At 44.7% G+C, this 18956-nt stretch overlaps 1 protein-coding gene and 2 long non-coding RNA genes across 3 annotated transcripts; 2 read left to right on the forward strand and 1 right to left on the reverse strand.

Moving 5' to 3' along the window:
• The first annotated feature begins 409 nt into the window (after nucleotides 1-409).
• pdia5 (protein disulfide isomerase family A, member 5) lies at nucleotides 410-18777 on the forward strand. The gene is made up of 17 exons (XM_049728624.1): nucleotides 410-552; nucleotides 5141-5267; nucleotides 5839-5926; nucleotides 8624-8707; nucleotides 8793-8838; nucleotides 8910-9002; nucleotides 9195-9255; nucleotides 9488-9555; nucleotides 10212-10303; nucleotides 11529-11600; nucleotides 12093-12229; nucleotides 13559-13629; nucleotides 13726-13889; nucleotides 14169-14299; nucleotides 14959-15029; nucleotides 17243-17377; nucleotides 17507-18777. Exons 1-17 carry the CDS (start codon nucleotides 454-456, stop codon nucleotides 17585-17587), a joined length of 1620 nt encoding a protein of 539 aa, XP_049584581.1. The 5' UTR covers nucleotides 410-453; the 3' UTR covers nucleotides 17588-18777.
• Nucleotides 559-1936, forward strand: LOC137840523 (uncharacterized). Its single transcript, XR_011087213.1, has 2 exons — nucleotides 559-1192; nucleotides 1311-1936. It is a non-coding gene; the product is annotated as an uncharacterized lncRNA (long non-coding RNA).
• LOC125973940 (uncharacterized) lies at nucleotides 2053-3155 on the reverse strand. Its single transcript, XR_007483334.2, has 3 exons — nucleotides 2965-3155; nucleotides 2705-2792; nucleotides 2053-2616 (listed from the first exon to the last, which is right to left on the reverse strand). It is a non-coding gene; the product is annotated as an uncharacterized lncRNA (long non-coding RNA).
• Nucleotides 18778-18956: the final 179 nt, after the last annotated feature.

Here is an 18956-nt window from a genome sequence, read left to right on the forward strand (position 1 = left end):
AAGAAAAAAATATATTTACATTTTTAAAATACATTCCTTGTGCACAAGCTCCCAAGAGCTTCATTTCAGGTGTCTCCAACCAAGATATTTAATTGCCTATTAATAACGTGATAATATCCCAGTAAATTACAGCGTGCTATTAGGTGGAGTGCTTGCCGTCAAATAGAATCATTTATTTCCACCGCTTGCTCCTAATCAGACCAAACAGGAGGAAGATGAGTTGATAGAGACGTAATTAAAAGTGATTCACAGTCTCGTTAATTTGCTTATTACTTTCTGTGAGGCCCACTCTGTGTATAATTGCCTTTCAATGTGCTTGCAAAACAAACGCGTCTCTTCCATCTCCTAGTAACGGCGAGAGGATGGCAGGTGCGCCAAGTTCTTTGATAGACTACACTTCCCAGCAGGCCTTGCGCGCCACCTCCGGAAAAAGCCGCCGAGAAGAGGCTGCGCATGCGCGACCAGACGTGGCAACGCAGCGGCATCATGGCCTCTCGGAACCGCTTCGGGAGTCTGATGTGTCCGGGGAAAATGCTCGGCTTGCTGCTCCTGGTAAGCCCCGAGGACCTTTTTAAAATGTTATACTTCAGAAACGACAACGTCTTTATTTGGTGGCTCTTTTGCTGTGGTCCTCGTGATTTTATGGCAGATCGTGTTAAGGAATCTAGTTAAGCTAGCCTGTCAGTGGAGAGGAAGCCAGTTTAAGTTGACAAACTGAAACCAACTTGGTGACCGCATTTGATGTGCTTGTGACGGGTGTGTGGCGTCGGGAGAACCGCATCAATAAGCGGCAATTTGTGTGTTACTTATGCCACAAGCTGACGTGTGCTTGGCGGTCGCCCCATCTTAAACTAGCTCGCTGGGAGGTCATTACAACATACCTACGGCGTCAATTATACTTTGGACAATTGTATTTCTTTAGGCGGGAAAAGTACAACCTCATTTTGCATTTGCGAGGGACTATATATTTAAGCTGGAATAAAAATAATGTGTACAATTGTCCTTTTAATTTATTTTCTTCCTTTACCTGTTTAAATTAATTTATTGGAGGTAGGAAGAAAGCGAGCGAGGTTCGTCTGAAAGTAAGACAGGGAGAGAGGATGACGACACGAAGGAGGAAAATGGATGATTTAAATGGGGGAAAAAAGAATGAAGGGATGGTCAGAAGGATCAGAAGAAGAATTTACCAAGGGTGTCTGAAAGGAAGGAAGGAAGGAAGGAAGGGTATAAGAAGATCATTAACATTGGTGAGGGAAAGAAGGAAAGAAACAAGGAAGTCAGAAGTAATTAAGGTAAGGAAGGTAGGAAAGCAAGCAAGGAAGGAAAGATGAAGGTGGGGAAAGAAAAGATGTTCAGAAGAAACTTGCCAGGGATGGAGGAATGGACAGAGAAATGAAGGATGATGTGAGAGATGGAAAGTTTGGTAGGAAGAAAATGAAAGACTCAAGTGAATTCAGACATTGTGTTTACTATTTTGCTGTTTTTGAAAATACGACTTCAAGCATTTACTGTGAAACCAAGGCGCCATAACAAGAAATTAGTTTGCCGTCATTAAAAATGATATGACAACCCAGAATGCTATGAAGGCTGGCACCATCCTGTTCCTGCTTTGCTACCTTTTGTCGTGTTGCCTTCTGCAAACAAAGGCAAGCTTTAGTGTGTGTTCTTGCCTTTGTGTGTCGATGTCCAAACTTGTGACATAACGACTGACTTTGTACTCACACTTACACACTCATCAAGTGTTATGCTGCAAAGAAGTTTTAGGGCCATGTTAGAAAGGAAAATGGATTATATTAAAGGGATAAAGTTGTGTTCTTATGAGGAAAAGGCTTGGAGTCGTAATAGTGCATTATTAAAGTCATATTTTTTAGAGAAGATGTAAAATTATGAGATTATGGTCATTTTTTAGAGAAGGACAGTAGGAGGGCCCTTTTTTTTCAAATTAAAAAGTCGGAACCATTAGTCATAATTTACAGCGATTCAAGTTTATATGTGAAAATAAGTCAATGTTACAGGAAGCAACATTTTATTATGAAAAATAATACTGAATTAAAATAAGTCGATTTTTTTAAAAAGTACATTTTTGAGATAGAAGTTCTCACTGAGCAGCAAATGTTAGCGTTGTTGATTTTTCGTGAGGGTTCGTTCAAGGTGGCAAACAATCCCACAGACGTTCGCCAGACATTTGCCAACAGTTTTAATCGTCAACATTTTGCAACCATTTAGAAACCCGCACCAAATACTAACACCCGAGATACGGGCTTAAGAAATTCCGCAGAGATTGAAGGTGAAGCAGTAGCAAGCTGGCAACACTCATTATTCAGAGAAGGCTGAAGGCTTTTAACCAATTCCTCCGCGATTCCGTCTGATGCACTGTTTCTTCCACCGAGCGTCTGCCTTTGATTAAGCACATTTGTCACAACAGATGGAGGAAGCGATGATGCTGCGGGGCAGAGGCGCAACACCTGCTGCCTGCTCGCTCTATCGTCCCACGACGTGTGCTCCTACCTGCCAGGCGCGTGCATCACTGTAGGGGTGCGAGCGCTTTTGTTATCTTTTAACATTCAGCTCGTGAAGTCACGTGAACTTTGGTAGGCTCGGCGATCATGAGTAGGCCTACAAAAAAAGTCATAGCTTAGAAGACACGTGATGTTTGCTTTAATTTGGCTGTTTCCAGATTTCCTTCAGGGGAAAAATCACCTACCGCCAAATTTGGGTTTTCTTCCTGTTTTATTTTTTATTTTTCCCATCAACGCATTTGCACTGATATTGATTTATCTCCAAGCCTTTTGCTGAAGCATTTGAAAGAAAAGAAAAAGAGGAAACATTTTACTTTTCAGTATTTGTTGTTGTGATGATTGATAATCTGCTTTTTTCTTTGCGCAGCTCGTGTTTGTCATGCTGCCGTAGTCTGTGTCGAGCGCGCCTCACTCCATCATCACGCAAATGTTTGTGTTTACTTACTCGCACTGTATCGAGCGCTGCCGCGCATCCGCCTGATGGTTTGATAGCAACGTGCAGCAGTGTGTAGATGCTGTGAAACCAACACTATACACAATCCCATTCCACTGATGTCTCTTGTACTGCGCGACTTCGCCGTTGCGTGCAGTCAAGGGTTTTACGAGCGTTTGCTCGTACTATACTTTAAACTTCACGCAAACATCAAAGGCAGCTATCAAGTTCATGATCCAGCGGATGCCACTCGAGCTTGACGTTTAGATAGAAATACAAAGTAAGTCCAAGTCCTAAAAGCACTCAATTTCATGTCTTGGAAGAAATGGGTCATGCCGATACCGCCTCGAGATGTTTGATCGCGTGTCCTCTGATGCCCTCAGATTTGCAGATATGCCACACTTGCCGTTTTATTTCAAAGAAAATTGGGATTGGAACAGCAAGCAGTAAAAATGTTCCAAATATTTTACATTTATTTATTTATTTTGCATTATTTATTTATTTAGTATTATTTATTTATTTTTAATGATTTCTTTTTCTTTTTATTAGCTCAAAGTCATTTGAGTGCACAGACAGACGTGAGTGACGTCACAAAAAAAATAGAAAAGGCAACTCCAGCAATAACATCCTTTAATATTGAGTTTTAAAGTGTGCAGACAGCGAAGAAAGAATCAATAACAGCTGCTGCTATTTAATTTGAAAAGCAGACAGAAAAGACAACAAAAAAAAAGCAATAACAACAAACGACAGTCGCAATAACACCTTTTTTTTGGCGACTCCTTTCACAAGTGCCTCTCCGAGTAAACAGTACCGCTTCCTGTTGATCTCGGCAATAAGCTCCTCTGAATATGCCGTAAATCAACAAGCGGCCCCGGTCGCTCATACAAAAGACAAAATGAGCGCGATGGCTCCAAGTGAAAACTCTCGTCAAGTTCAATTGTGGCTCGCCATTTGCCATCAAAAGCACTTCCCGGCATACATAAAGAGCAACCCAGCCAATTAGAGTGCACACTGTGGTTACCTTTGCTGCCTCTGCTTCTCATCTTTGATTAAATTGTCTCTGCGTGCTGCCATTCTCACTCTGGCCATTTGCTGGAATAACTTGTCTCAAGTCCCAGGAAGCTTAAAGATGCACTTAAGACTTTTAACGACATCTTTTAGCGTCATTGGCTCTCAGCGGATTTAAATTGCACACCGAGAACAAAATGCATTCTTTTTTTATAGTTTCAGAATACGTAAGCCAAAAATATGATCATTTTTGCGTTATTTATTTTGTATTAATTGTCTGTTTTCACCGTCTTTGTAGTTGTATTTTTATTTTATGTTTATATATCATATATATTTGCTAGGTACTAGTTGTAATAATTACAATGAACAAAATGGATTCCGGCGGCTCGGTGGCGCACTGGGTAGCACGTCCGCCTCACAGTTAGGAGGATGCGGGTTCGATTCCACCTCCGGCCCTTCCTGTGCGGAGTTTGCATGTTCTCCCCGAGCCAGCGTGGGTTTTCTCCGGGCACTCCGGTTTCCTCCCACATCCCAAAAACATGCTTGGTAGGCCGATTGATCACTCCAAATTGTCCCTAGGTGTGAGTGCGAGTGCGAATGGTTGTTTGTCTCTGTGTGCCCTGCGATTGGCTGGCAACCGGTTCAGGGTGTCCCCCGCCTACTGCCCGATGACGGCTGGGATAGGCTCCAGCACGCCCGCGACCCCCGTGGGGACTAAGCGGTTCAGAAAATGGATGGATGGATGAAAATGGATTCCTATCCATGTTCCAATTAATTTGCACTTCATTTGAAAAGAAAAATGACTGATGTGTTTTTTTGCCAACATCGTCATCTTCCACAATGTGTGAATGGGTTCTGTCAGAGATTTAAAAAAAAAAAGATTTGGAAAAATCCTTTTCCGCGGACAAGACAAGGCCCAAGATATGCGGAGGAGGAAAAATGAAATTGCCTCAATGACGTCGGATTTGATGTTGCCGAGATCAGCAGCTTTCTTCCTGCTGACGCCGCTCTCCACGCGCTCCACAAATCACGACCACGCTAATATTGTTATTTATCACGGAGGTGGCTAACAGGATACGTATTGATTCGAGAAAGCCGACGGATCATCATCCCCCCGCGGACATTTGTCCTGAGTATGACGCACCGTTTTTAATCATTTCTCTTTCTTCCACATCACTAGGTGTTGCTCACATCGCTGCTGGATGCAGTCAAGGTGTCTCCTCTCATAGAGAAGGTCAGCGACCACAAAGACTTGAAGAAACTGCTCAGGACTCGAACCAACGTTCTGGTGCTCTACACCAAGACAGGTACAGAGTCTTAATTATTGTCCAAGCCTATAGAGGAATTTTAAAAAAAAGAAACCCTTAGCCTGAAACACGATTCCCACCAGAAGTCGATAGCATTGTTTCCTACTGAATCAAAGCACAGAAGTGATTTGAAAGGTGAGCTGTCCCAAGGTGCTTGCTAACATCAATACTTTGGACCGAGAAAAATATCAATTCCACCACGTAGCGTGTCGTCGTCCCTTATGGTATTGATACTCATAGCGTGAAATGTTGACTTTGTCCAACGGTGGCTTTTAATATGATTAAATCTCATTTCTGCCAATTTTTTTTTTCGCCTTGATCTCCACGTCGAGCACGGTACCACTCATTGTAGTAAACCGATCCCCTCCCATCGTCCCCATCTTCCGTCTGGTCCTCACCATTGTATAATTGTTGAAAGCTGATGTAACACGACTCCCATGTCGTGAAAGACAGGAGCGCCGAAACCCCTCAACCCAAAGTCCTCTTTCTTCTCCCTCGGTAACCCGATGCTTCCTTTTTGGAATGGGAGCATCTCCTCAGAGGTTTCTTCTTCTTCTTGTCTGACCCACAGCTACATCCAGTGACGCCTACTTGAAGCTGCTGTCTGACGTGGCCCAGACGGTCAAGGGTCAAGCTACCGTCGCCTGGGTCAACTGTGGGTACGTACTAATCCTACCAGGTGTTTCCTGGTTCCAATTGAGGCACGGTGACACATTTGCAAGCCGTTTTGAAGGGTGGGGCATGTTATCTTGTCGGAATGTTTCCACCGCTGCCATCCATCTGCACAAAATTATTATTTTTTGTGTTACAAGCACGCGTTGACAGGCGTTTTATAAACGACTCGATCGCCTCGCACCTGACAACTTAGCGTGAACATCTGCAGCTTCCTGCCAGAGTTTGTCTCTCTCGCTGTCAGCCCAGACAAACCTCAGAGGACGCCTCATCCAGGGGACAGCTTTTGTCGAGAGTTAGCGGTTTCCGTTCGGCTTTGAAGATAAAAGTCTTGTTTGGAGAGTTGTTTGAGATGAGATGGTGAATGATGGGCTGCTCGTTGACGTGAAATGTTTCCACTGGATTTACACAGCAGCTCCCAGCGTCCACTTTCGATTGGATCCTCTATTTCTATCTTTGAGACCTTTTTTGCTTTGTGTTGCAAGCAAGTTGTCACTTTGTAGTTGGCATTTAGGTTTTTTTTTGTGTGTGTTTTAAGACTAATGAAAGGTGGCCTTGGCATTGACAGGATGAGTAGATCAGGGGGCGCCTTACTTTTCCTATCCCAAGTTCCATTTATTTTATTTTTTTTTTATTGCCCTTAAATGTCATCCTTCAATCCAAGCCTCGTATCTTCAAAATGGCGATAAACAACTGTATTCTCCTGATTTCACATCATCCATTTCTAATGGGCTCATTGAAGGTACGAGAGGGTTTCAGTTTGACGGACGAGGCCTTCAAAAGTTGTCAAGCTTAAGGCTCCATTTACGCCGCATCAGTTGATCCACCGCGAAGCAAACTTGAGTCCGCGCTGTGCCCTCTCCCTCTCGCAAGCCATAAACTCCAGCGGTATGGCTGTAATTGTGCTTTCATCCACTTATCCCCTTATTTCTGGCTGCAAAATCGTTTTTTTTTTGCAATCCTACTTCTTTTCTTCAATCCATCTTCTCGTCTTTGAGGTGGATGTCGGCTGTCTTTCCAGCCCACGCGTGTTTACATGAACACATGTAAGACGCCGTCGAGAAATTGTCTTCCGTACACCCGTCGTAATCTGACTTTGACGTGTTGTTCTTTTCGCCTTTTCCTGGCTTTATTTTATGCCCCCCCCCCCCTCCCCGCACCACCACCTGTCAAGCTATCATCCGCAGAGCGGAAAAACAAAGAGTGTATCATCAAACGGGAAACTGCCTGGAAGGAAGCGACGTTCCTTTGAATCCCAGTGAAACGCTCCCCTGAATCATTTTTGACTCTGCGTAGGCGGCTGTGGTATTTTCTTCAGCGATTCCAGCAGAGCCTGGCTCACTTCGCCCTCCTCGGAGGACGCTAAAACGAGCCGGGTCCATCGCAGTGCCACCCGCGGTTGCGTAGCCAAACACTGCGCCGTCTGGCATATGCGCCCGCCGTGGCAAATGGAGTGGCTCCAAACGCTAGCTCGGGGGGGCCTGAGCTCGCGGCTAACAGATGGAGCGAGAGAAAAAGAGGCGACGGAGAATGACGGCGTGACAAAAGTCAGCCGTGCCAACCACGCCAGTCCAAAGTGACGTACTGGCAGCAGATGACCAGGAACTTGCTTGGCGGCCAAGTGGCATCCAATGGAGAAATGAATGATATCATTCTGGAAGCTAAACTCACTTCCAAGAGGATCGTGCGCGGGAAGATGGTTGGTTATTCACGATAACGGCCACCGTGGACGTCTGGCCACTTATTCATGATCGATGTCACCGATGTATACAAGAAAATACTGGAGAGAAAATAGAAAAATAATATATAATGTAATATCATATAAAGAAAATCCTGAAAATAGTCAGGAGAGAAATCAGACAAGACCGCATTTGTAAATCAGACAATTTTGCATCTCCCATTTGTCGACATTAAAATGTCTGCTACCCGCAAATGAGTACGAAGGGCACACCTGCTCCTAATGCGTCGGGCTCGCTTATATGAGCCGCCCCGTTATTTGTCCTGTCGCATTATTGAGGAAGCCGTGCACTGTGTAGGTGGCGGAGATGCGTATTTATTTTCTCGACCAAAATAAACCACTTAATTGCTTCACGGTGTGCACGGCAACCCACCAGCCACTTCATGAGGTGCGCCTAATGTAACCCAGCGACAAAATCGCCATTAAAAACAGCCGCCTTTATGCAAATGAGATTGCTCACTAAATGACAGACAGGTAGAAATTACAATTTGATTTTTTTTTTTTTTTACCACGGGGGCTTGGTCAACATGAATCATTTTGGCCTGACTTTGGCCCGCTTCCATTATCTTAGCGTCATAAATTACAATCACGCCTCTAATTTAGCAAGGCGCCTCCGTCCGCAGCCACTGATGAAAACAAGTGTGCGCGGCGGATCACAATGTTTTTTTTTCTCCTACCGCACATTGACCAAACAATTACCCTGCAGAAACGCATTCAAAAAGCGCAATTAATGAACATCGATGGCGGTCACGGCACAAATGCAATCGCGAAAGGTTGAACACAATCTGTTCTTTCGTTTTCGTATCGCCGAACAAAAAGTCTTTCAGGGGAATATGCCCAATTGTGTGAGTAAAATTGCTGCCAATTGTCTGACTTCTCAACCTGGAGGAGATCCAGGCGTCACATTTGCCAGTGTGTGAGTGTTTTTTAATGCGCTTCTCCTCAGAGACTCGGAGGGCCGTAAGCTGTGCAAGAAAGTCAAAGCTGACCCTGGCTCCAAAAGCGCCTCTGCCGAGCTGCTGCATTATAAGTGAGTCCTTCTGAAACGCTATAATTACTCCTCTCATGACTTCACCCGCCATGATTGTTCACTCCTTTTGTGTGTTTTTTAACAGAGATGGAACTTTCCACACGGAATACAACAGGCCCATCACCATCAAGGTAAGCGCTGAGCACTCGACGGCAGCGTCTAACGTTCCTTCTGTCTTCAAAGTATCTCATCCATCTTTCAGTCCATGGTGGCTTTCCTGAAGGACCCATCAGGGCCACCGCTGTGGGAGGAAAACCCGGAAGCCAAAGACATCGTCCACGTAGAAACAGAAAAAGTACGTTTCAAGGGAGCCTTTTGAAGAAACATTCATGATTTTACGGGATACAGCAATTCAGTGAAGGCAACTCATGTCTGGAAGCTCTCTGACAATATGGCAGCCGCTGTGCGACGAAAGAGCTCTGGGAGCCATTTTGACAAACGTGATGGTTTTATTATGTGCTCTCACACACTTTGGGCCCATTTGCAGGACTTTAGGAAGCTCCTGAAGAAAGAGGACAGGCCGCTCCTCATCATGTTCTACGCACCTTGTGAGTGTTTCCTCAAAAACCTTGGCAACATAAAATACTTTTTTTTTTTCTGTGCCAAATTGCTTTGTTATTATGAACTAGGAGCTTGAAATTTGATTTGGTCATCATTTTAGCTGTGTTCAGAAGTCCTTCAAACGCTGGAGAGATTTTCTCCCGATTGCTTGACAATATGTAAAGTGTTTCCGAGGCAAATAAGCGTCGATCCCACTCAACTCTCCTTAACCTTTTCCAGGGTGTGGCGTGTGTAAGAGGATGCAACCCATCTTTCAGCAAGCTGCCACCGAGACAAAGGGCCGTTACGTAAGTCTTCTCCTTGCTCTCTAATAATTGAATCCATTTATCTTATGATGATTGTACGGCTCTCGTGCATATGTTTTGGTCTCTTCACATGGATCTACAGTCTGATGTTGCTATTTTTGGTCTTCTCTGTGTGTTCACTCTCTCTGGCTGCAAATATGCATTGTTCAAACTAAAGATTGCGCCTCCGTTGAAAAATTTGATTTCCCCATCCCTGCTTTGATGCCAGGACATTGCCATCCATAAGCCATGTTTCTTCTTTGATTGCGGAGGGGGGGATGACAACGTTTCAAAAGCACTAAGCCGTTGAGGCGAGGAAGAAAATAGCTCACCTTTCTGCAACAAGCTACGCATTGTCCTCTTTGCGTTCCGAATCCTTTGAGTTAATGACGCTGCTTTTTACCTGTGGTGAAAATGAGCGACAATAACAGAAAAATATCCACTTTTAGGACACATGTGAAATTGCTGTATTGTGTTGCAGCGATGCGTGGCTGTCAAAAAAACAAAAAAAACTGTATTATATTAGAAAAAGGGAAATTTTGGTTTGATTCTCAGAATTTTGTTTTGTTAGTCAAAGTTCGCTATAATAAATTTTGCTCAAATCAACCAATCAGAGGACAGCTTAATGATGAAATAACTTTTTTTTTTTTCTCTCGAAGGTTCTGGCTGGTATGAACGTGCACCCGTCCGAATTTGATGGCCTGAAACAGGAATTCAGCGTCAAAGGCTACCCGACCTTCTGCTACTTCGAGTGAGTGCTCCTGCCTTCCTAATTTTGTGGCGGCAGACGTGTCAAGTCCAGTTATGTCTCCCCCCCCCCCCCCCAAAAAAAAAGGGCCTCTTGTCCGGAGTCTACTCTGTGTTCAGTCGTCTCGCTCCGGCTTGAAGGACCTTAAGTGTACCTGAGTGGTGGATTCATTGAGGCTGACAGGTGTTGCTTGCTCCTAAAGTGTTTTTTATCTTCTCCCAAATTTCAACACCAACGTGACCTTGCTTCTTTTCTTCTTGATTGGAATGACTTGAAGGAGGCAATTTGCCATAACTTTAAACAAACTTCTCTCGCTTTGCGGTGCTGAAACTCGGAGGCGTTGAGACTTTATCCAGACTAAGCGGAGCCCACGATTGAGTCTAGACTGAGGATCCGAGACACTTTACGGAGGCGGTACCAGATTGAGGATAAAACCGCGAGCGAATGAGTACAATCTTTATGACATAATTTTACACCTCTATAAATCATAACATCAAACATGTTTCAATAAATGCCTCGTCGATAATGTCACTCAAAAGTTGTTTGGCCTTTAAACAAAACATCATAACTAAGCATCTGCTGCTACACCATAATTGTATTTGCTCTCCCCTCCACCGCCACTAGGGGCGCCATGAGCCAGATTCCTATGCTGACTGAGTTTGTTAGCAGTGTGCAAGCGCTTAATTATCCCTATTCCCACATTAAACACCCCCATTCCAGCCTGGCCTTTTAATTAGATGAGGACTGATTAAGTGCTCGCGGGCTTAGCTAGCTCGCGTGCGTGTCGGTGTGCATTGTGCGTTTGTCGACACACACGCTCACAGTTAGCGTGGGAGCACATTAACGCCGGTGCCGTGCCAGCTAATGACCATGCCAGCCCAGTGGCTGCAGTTTAAAGAGCATCACGCTGATAAAATAGCAGCTGATCACTTTTGGGCTAAAGTGCCTTCATCAGTTGCGGAGTTATCACACCGCCGCACCTGCTACGAAAACGTGCGTTGGAGACTCGTTCAATTCGCCCAGCTTCTTTTACGATGAGCAACACCGGAGCTCTTTCCGCTTGACATTTACCGACACGAAAGGAATAGCTGACCTACGACCAAATAAGCCAATATTTACTAATTCTCACCATGTTACCGAGACCAAAGCTCGTTGAGACAAAGACAAAACTTCGGAGACCGAACCCTCAGTGGAAAATCTGAATTGTCAAGTTTTGCGTGTTATTCAGGAAGGGCAAGTTCCTCTACCACTACGAGAACTACGGCGCCACAGCTAAGGACATCGCAGAATGGATGAAGAAGTGAGTACTCCACAGTTGACATCTTTCAGAAACATCTGGAGTTGATGCGTGACACAATAGTGACAGTATGTGAAATATGCTTGTGTGGTATATATCATGTGCTTGATTTTTTGACACGTGACGTGTGTGCGATTGCACAGCAAGCGTTGAAGGTCACAAGCCCGAGCCTCGCTATAAGCTGAATTATATTGAACACATCAGGTTGCGCTTAGAACGAGACTATCTGGACGTTACTTGCATGCGAGAGAGCGAGCAGAGAAAATAATTGTGTGTGTGTGTGTGTGTGCGCGGAGGGACATGTGTTTATGTTCATGTCCTTGTGTTATTGGCAGAGCACAAGTGTGATGTCATCCAGGCGGGTTTTTTTTTTCAGACAGGGCGTGTGTGTCATGCATGCGTTTGTGTATCACGCTTTTTTCGTTACAGCCTGGACATCTGTGTCTGATTTCCACACTCACACACAATTTTTATTTTTTTTATTTTCCTCTCCAGCCCTCAGCCAGCACAGCCAAAGACTCCTGAGGTGTCCTGGGATGAGACAGATTCGTCCGTCTTCCACCTGACGGACGAATCCTTCGATGGCTTCATGGAGGAACATCCTGCTGTCATGGTCATGTTTTACGCCCCCTGTAGGTATTACACAACATTACAGGCTCACCGCCAACCATCACAAATGATCCACATGCATGTTACGCCACTCTTTCGTTTATTACTACATATAGAGTAATCCATTGTCTTTAGAGCGCACACACCGAAGCACACGCGCCCGCAGCTCTTCCGGCTGCACTCTAGCAAATGTGTGGCTGTCATCGGTGTAGATTAATAGTTCTCCTCCCACCCGCCATCATCTTACATTTTTCTGTCCACCTCTCAGCGCAAACAATCCGGCTGGGCCAACGAGGCCATCGCTCTGCACATTACCGCAAGCGACTTTATCTTCAGCCCCGTGGCTCCAAAAAGCAAAGTTTGACACTCAACTCTTGTGATCATTCTTGCTCCAAGAGATTTTTTTTTTTTTTTAACATGAGACAGATCATCCCGCCACTCACATTTTCACATCAGGAAAATATTAAGTTTTTTTTTTTTTAACTCCTTGTTTGCAACAACCAAAATTGCTAAGACGGTGCAATCAACTTTGGAAACCAAATTTTCCTTCGTAATCATTTATTTTTAAAAACGTTCACCATCCTAAACTCAGCGATTAAATAACATTTCAACATTTTGAACTGTCACAAAAGTAAAAAAAACGGAGTTCCCTAGCCAAAATGTGATGTCACGTAAAACACAAAATAAAACACTAATAAAACTTTTCAGACCGAGATGACCGCGCCGCGCCTTTGTGAGCACCCTATCGATTTTGAACGCTGTCCAACGCGGCGCCGCTAGTCGAGGAGCCGGAAGTGCTCTTTGGCCGCAATTTGCATGATCGCACGCCCGGTCGCCTCGTCCCTCGGTTGATTTATAGCCTTGCACCAAGGCTGAAGAAAGGAAACCGCTCAACTGTTTTGACAAGGGCAATTTAGCACCTTTGCTACCAATTCAGTTCCACGTAGCGGCTGCCGAGGGTGGCGCCTTCAAACGCCCATACATCTTCACCAGCCATGCCGCGCGCAACAAATATTGTGTGTTTGCCAGGCTCACGCGCTATTAAATGCCTCCGATGCAGCTCTGGTGTTTTTTTTTTTTGCTGAGATTTACTGAAAGGAACTCGCGTTCTCTTCTGCCGGCTTTATTCATGAAGAAAGGTTTCGCCCACGCACATTCACAACCACATTACATTAGGTGGCCTTTATATTGTACGTAATCTCGGTACGTGTGCATTAGTCGTCCTCATGTTCATTGCAAACATCCTTGCGCTCATTCTGTATATAAACTATGTGGAATGTTTGTATGTGTGCAGGACACACTTTTTCTGCTCTGATTATCGTGTGAGACATCCATGTTGTGTGCATCTTTAGGGTGTGGCCACTGCAAAAAGATTAAACCAGATTATGAAGAAGCGGCCCAAATACTCAACAAAGATCCAACAGTAAGTTTTTTGATGGAGTAATGTGGTTCCGATTAGTTCCTCCCCTCCCCGTTTTTGTTCTGTCTCTAATTTTTGCCTTGAAATGTGCCTTGGCAGGGTCCAGGCGTTTTGGCGGCGGTGGACGCCACCATCCACAAGGCTGTGGGGGATCGCTTTAAAATTTCCGGCTTTCCCACCCTGAAGTACTTCGAGAAAGGACAGGAGATGTACACGCTGCCGCACGTACGCAGCAAAGACAAGATCATCGACTTTATGCACAAGTGAGAAGCCTTTTTTTTTTTTTTTTTTTTTTTTTTTTTTTGAGGGGCCAGTATGACCTCACATATTTGAAGTCTGCTGCTGATACATTTGGTAGTAAATCAGTGGAAATGTGCATCCTGTAGGGGAAAGTCATGGGTGGAGAAGTCGGAAATGTACAGGAAGTTTCTCATCAGTCATATTTTTGGGCTTCATTAATAAGGCAAAATACAGAACATGACATAAGATGGTACTTTTTGGAGGATTTGTGAACGAATGTAAAATATTTCATGGCGCTCCAGCCCACAGGCCCCACCACCACCGGAGCAGTCCTGGGAGGACAAGCCCTCTAGCGTCCTCCATCTTGGCTCGGAGGACTTCCGAGAGGCCCTGAAGAAGAAGAAACACAGTCTGGTCATGTTCTACGCACCATGTAAGACTCACACTCTCACTAACTGGTCATTGGACTTTTAAAATGACATACTGGACCGTCGTTGTTGAAGTGTGAAGCCTCCTCTGGGATCGGCTGTGATCATTTCCTGGGTTTTAACCAGCGAACATACGTAAGGTCCTAGCCACTTGCCAAAATCTCCTCATCGTGCGGCATTAGGACTCCACCTAAACCCCAGGGAGACAGAAAATATCCAAGTGTGGGGAATTAAAGAAAACATCACAGTTCCACCTGTTTTTAAGACGTCCTTATGAAATTGGAAATGTGTAATATTGCTTTACGAGCATGAAAATATCCAAAGAAAATGAGTCATTGTGTCAGTGTGCTGGCTTTGTGGAACATAAAAAAAAAAAGGCAGCTGAAGAAGCATAAATCTTCGAAAGTCTTGCCTCATTTTTCAAGTAACAAAAAATAACAAAACCTCAAAATTCTCCCCGTGTTTTGTGTTGATGTGATAGTAAAATGTTGCCCGTGAATGGAGTCCAAGTGACCGTTTATTTATAGCGTCCATAAAAAGACGGACTGTGTTGTTACACGGCGGTGAATCCGCTCTAAGGCCACGTAAACACCGTCGCTCCGTGCCGTTGACGGATGCGTGTTGTGGCCCGCCGTGACACTTTTGTTACCGTCCTCTTTGGCAGGGTGTCCGCACTGTAAAAACGCCGTCCCTCACTTCACCGCCGCCGCCGAACTCTTCAAAGAAGACCGCAAGGTGAGTGCACACTCATGCGCTTCACCTTCACAAGTGCCAAACTAAAGGAATCAGATATGCAAAGTTAAAAAAAAAAACATTGTAGCCTTTAGGAATGTTTAACTCACAAAAAAAAATGGCTGCGTTGGAACTTGGAAGATTGCACACAACTACACTCGCCCTCTTGTATTTTCCTTTTTAAAAGTGAGGTAAGTTCAAAAGTTGAGCTCTTGCATCACGACTAATATTTCTGGGCTCGTGTCTGCAAGGAACGCCACGAAGCCGATCGAATTGCGCTCGCAGGCAGTCACGGGAGGACACCTTCGTCCTCCATCATCGCATAATAGCTCCTGACTCACACGTTTGCGAGCGTGTCGCGTTCCGCTTGCATCAAGAGGCGCGCGCGACCTTTTTCGGGGGGGGGGGCCCCGCTCGTTTCTCATTTGCTCCGAATTGCTTTTAAATCGTTGTCAGATGGCGTCTTAGTCAGGCTCTTTTCTGAGGCAACACGCCTCGCTAAACGCGCAACACAAGACGCTCGCGAGGCTCGTGTCGTTGTTGTCACTGTTGCGGCTCGTGAGATCACTCGTGGCATAAACATCTTCTCTCAAGCGGAGACGCCCTGGACCTCAGAAAACAATTGCGTGAAAAGAAACAGAATGGAAGAAATACCGAAGCAAATCTGGATAACATTGAACAACATGCATTCTGTACAAAGTTGCCCCCCCCCTCACACACACACACACACACACACACACACACACAAAACTTACGTTAAGACAGTAACTTAGAAGTGGATAGATAGCTTCTCGTGCTGCAATGACAGCACAAGAATTCAATGTCCTCCGAGGACAATATGTCTCCACTAGTGCTGCCTCCCTCCTGTCACACTTAATGCACTGGACTCTAACATATTGACTTGTTGTTAGAACCCCCCCCCCCCCACACACTCCTCGGAACACCCTCCTCCTTCCCGCTAATCAATGATGACCTCACCCGGCTGCACCAGAATTTACATCGGACGCTCGCTGAGCTGAGCTCCGGGACAAATATGCAGCATGCTGACGCGGGGGATTTTGTGCTTGGTGTATTTCTGAGCGTGACAGGAAGTAGCGCATCGCTCCGCGTTTGTCACGATCAATGGCGGGGGCGGATCGATAAGATGATTGACAGCGTACTGGTGAAGAAGCAGGAGTCGTATGACTTCATTTGGCGCTGTCGCTATCTGGGATTGATCGCTTGTAAGTCCCTCAACAAACTCATTTAACAAAAGTAGTCGGACGTCACGCCCGGCTTCTCTAACAGGCTTTTGTTTTTGCCATATTAGATGAATGTGTAATTACACATCCAATGCTGTAGGTGGCAGTGGCGCTGTATTTTTCAGGAAAATGAATGCACTGTTTCTGTGACAAATGATGCTATTTATAGTCACGGCGGAGAGTTAACCGTGTTTACGTTTACTATTTACGCTCACCTGCTGCCATTTCGACAAAGCTTAAGGATTTCCGCTCGTCAGCACACGGCCGGCTAAAGCGTTGAGGACGTTTTCCACTCCTCAGCACATCTTTGGCATCCCCCGGTCGTTGGCGTGACCGCGCGATATGCGCCACTCAGCACTCCGAGAGAGCGCCATGACATTTCGGCCGTCCCCAAAAATGACGCCGGGCGCGACTCGACATTTACGCCTCATCGGCCCCCGCTCTAATCGACGTTACGGCCTCCCAGAATCGACCTCCGTTCATATGAGGAAGGGTCTAGCAAGCTGGACCTTTTGAAAGACCGTTTTATAGTCATTGTATATCCTTTCTGTACATTTTTATGGCGTTGAGCTATCGTCTAAGTGTCCACAAAGCACACATAGCACTAACATCTGCACCCAAAACGATAAAAGAAGGCCATAAAGGAGGCAAACTGATGGCTACTTTTCTGCAAATCTATACCTTAAAGGTTGTCTGTAGAAGAAGAAGCTTTAATGTAGAATTAAATTACACCTTGCAGTTTCACTTTAACTCCCTTTACAGCGGAATGCCGCTTTAAATTGATACTGTCGAACACTGCTGTCGATCAAATGGCAGTTTTCCATGGCCGTTAATCAGCTAGCCACTTATCCTATCAAAAATAAATCATAAAAAAAACCTTGTCAGGACTGGACACTGTCATAATTGGTGGCACTTGAGTTTTGCTAATTGAAAAATAAAAACCAATCAATAATCCATCTATCCGATGCTTGTCAGATCGCATACGCGGCGGTGGACTGCACCAAGGGTTCAAACCACGAGCTGTGCAAGCAGGAAGGAGTGGAGGGCTACCCAACCTTCAACCAATACAACTACGCCAAATTTGTGGACAAGTACCACGGAGATCGCGGGGTGAGTTTTGAAACTTTCTGTCCACTTAAAACTAAATTTGCTTGCTAATCAATTGTTATTGATGTTCCAAAACGATACGGTAAACACATCAAGATGAAATAAGCTTGTGGGATCTCCTCTTCATTCTAGGAAGCGGGCTTCATCGGCTTCATGCGCAGCCTGCGAGGCCGCGATCAGGAAAAAATCCTGAAAAAAAAAGAGGAGCTCTGATGAGCCTCCAAGGGCCCCATGGACGCCACAACCCCCCTTCAAGGGCCCCCCATCAGCACTGGAGACGCAGGAGACAAAAATGACCTCACATATTTTGAATACCACGCTGAACACTTTTTTTTTTTTTCTTTTTGGGGGAGGACAGACTAAACTCGCCTGGACACTGTGACTGATTATGTGACAAGCTACATGCTAATCTATGCAATCCCCACGATGGCGGTCCGGGGGTCTCTGCAGACATCCCCTGCAAAACCGTCCTCCACCTCCATCAACATGCTACGCCACGGTTAGCGTAGAAGCGTGGCGTGACATCAATCCAGGCCAAAGGGTGAGTTTTTCTCTTCATATGTTGGCCTTAAAAGCGGAAGACAGCATAGGCCCGGTGCCTTTTGCTCGGTTTTCTTCTGCAGCAAAGCCAAATATGGGCGTCATGCGATACTATTTTTTTATTTTTTTTTTGTCGACTCAGTTCCAAGTATTGGATAATCAAGTATTTCTTTTCCTTTCAAATGGCAGCAACTTGTGTGACAAAGAATTGAGACTGTCACCCTCCATATTTCGATATTCTGTTTGCTCATTTAATTTCAGTTTTTCAATTTTTTTTAGTGACATTTATAGGGGCGGGGACTAATGATGGTATTTGGTGATTTTACAAATAAACAGAAAACACGCAACAAAAAAATAGGGTTGTCAGATGCGGCAAGAAATGTTTCTGAATTTTCAAGATAAAGAGGTGTGACAAAGAAATGAGACTGGCTCTTCCTTGATATTTTGAAAAGTCTCACAATTTGCAAATGTTCTGAGCTGGTTTGTAGCACAACTTTTCGTGTTCAAATAATTTCAGTTCCGACGTGGTCAATTTAAGGTTCTCAGGGATCGCAATTAAAGGGAGCGCGTTTGTCGTTTTTCTTAGTTTTTGTTTGCCAAATAACAACAAAGGAAGAAATAATACGGCTCGTCCAATGTGGTTTTCTTACTGGATCATTCCAAGCAGGAACGTCTGGTGAGATCATTCCAGTTTGTTGGGAGAATAGGAAAGAGTGTCCTTCTTATCCCAAAGTGTGTGTCTGTGTGCGTGTGTGCGTATAACTCTTATGCCAAGAAGTCATTGTTGCCTTTGTTCAATCAGCTGTACACTATCACCCCCTACTGTGCAAATACTAATAAATAAAACAATACTTTTTCCTAAATGCCTTTACTTTATTGACGTCAGATTAAAAAAAAAAACTGATTATGTCTCTGAATAGCTGAGGCACCATAAATAAAAATTATATATATATTTTACATACAAATGTGGTTGTCCACAAAAAGTTTTATTTTGACATTTTTCCAATCCCTTACATTAGTGTGCAAATGCAGTGGAAATTAT

This window comes from Syngnathus scovelli, chromosome 8 (genome assembly GCF_024217435.2).
Source record: "Syngnathus scovelli strain Florida chromosome 8, RoL_Ssco_1.2, whole genome shotgun sequence".
Lineage (NCBI taxonomy): Eukaryota > Metazoa > Chordata > Actinopteri > Syngnathiformes > Syngnathidae > Syngnathus > Syngnathus scovelli.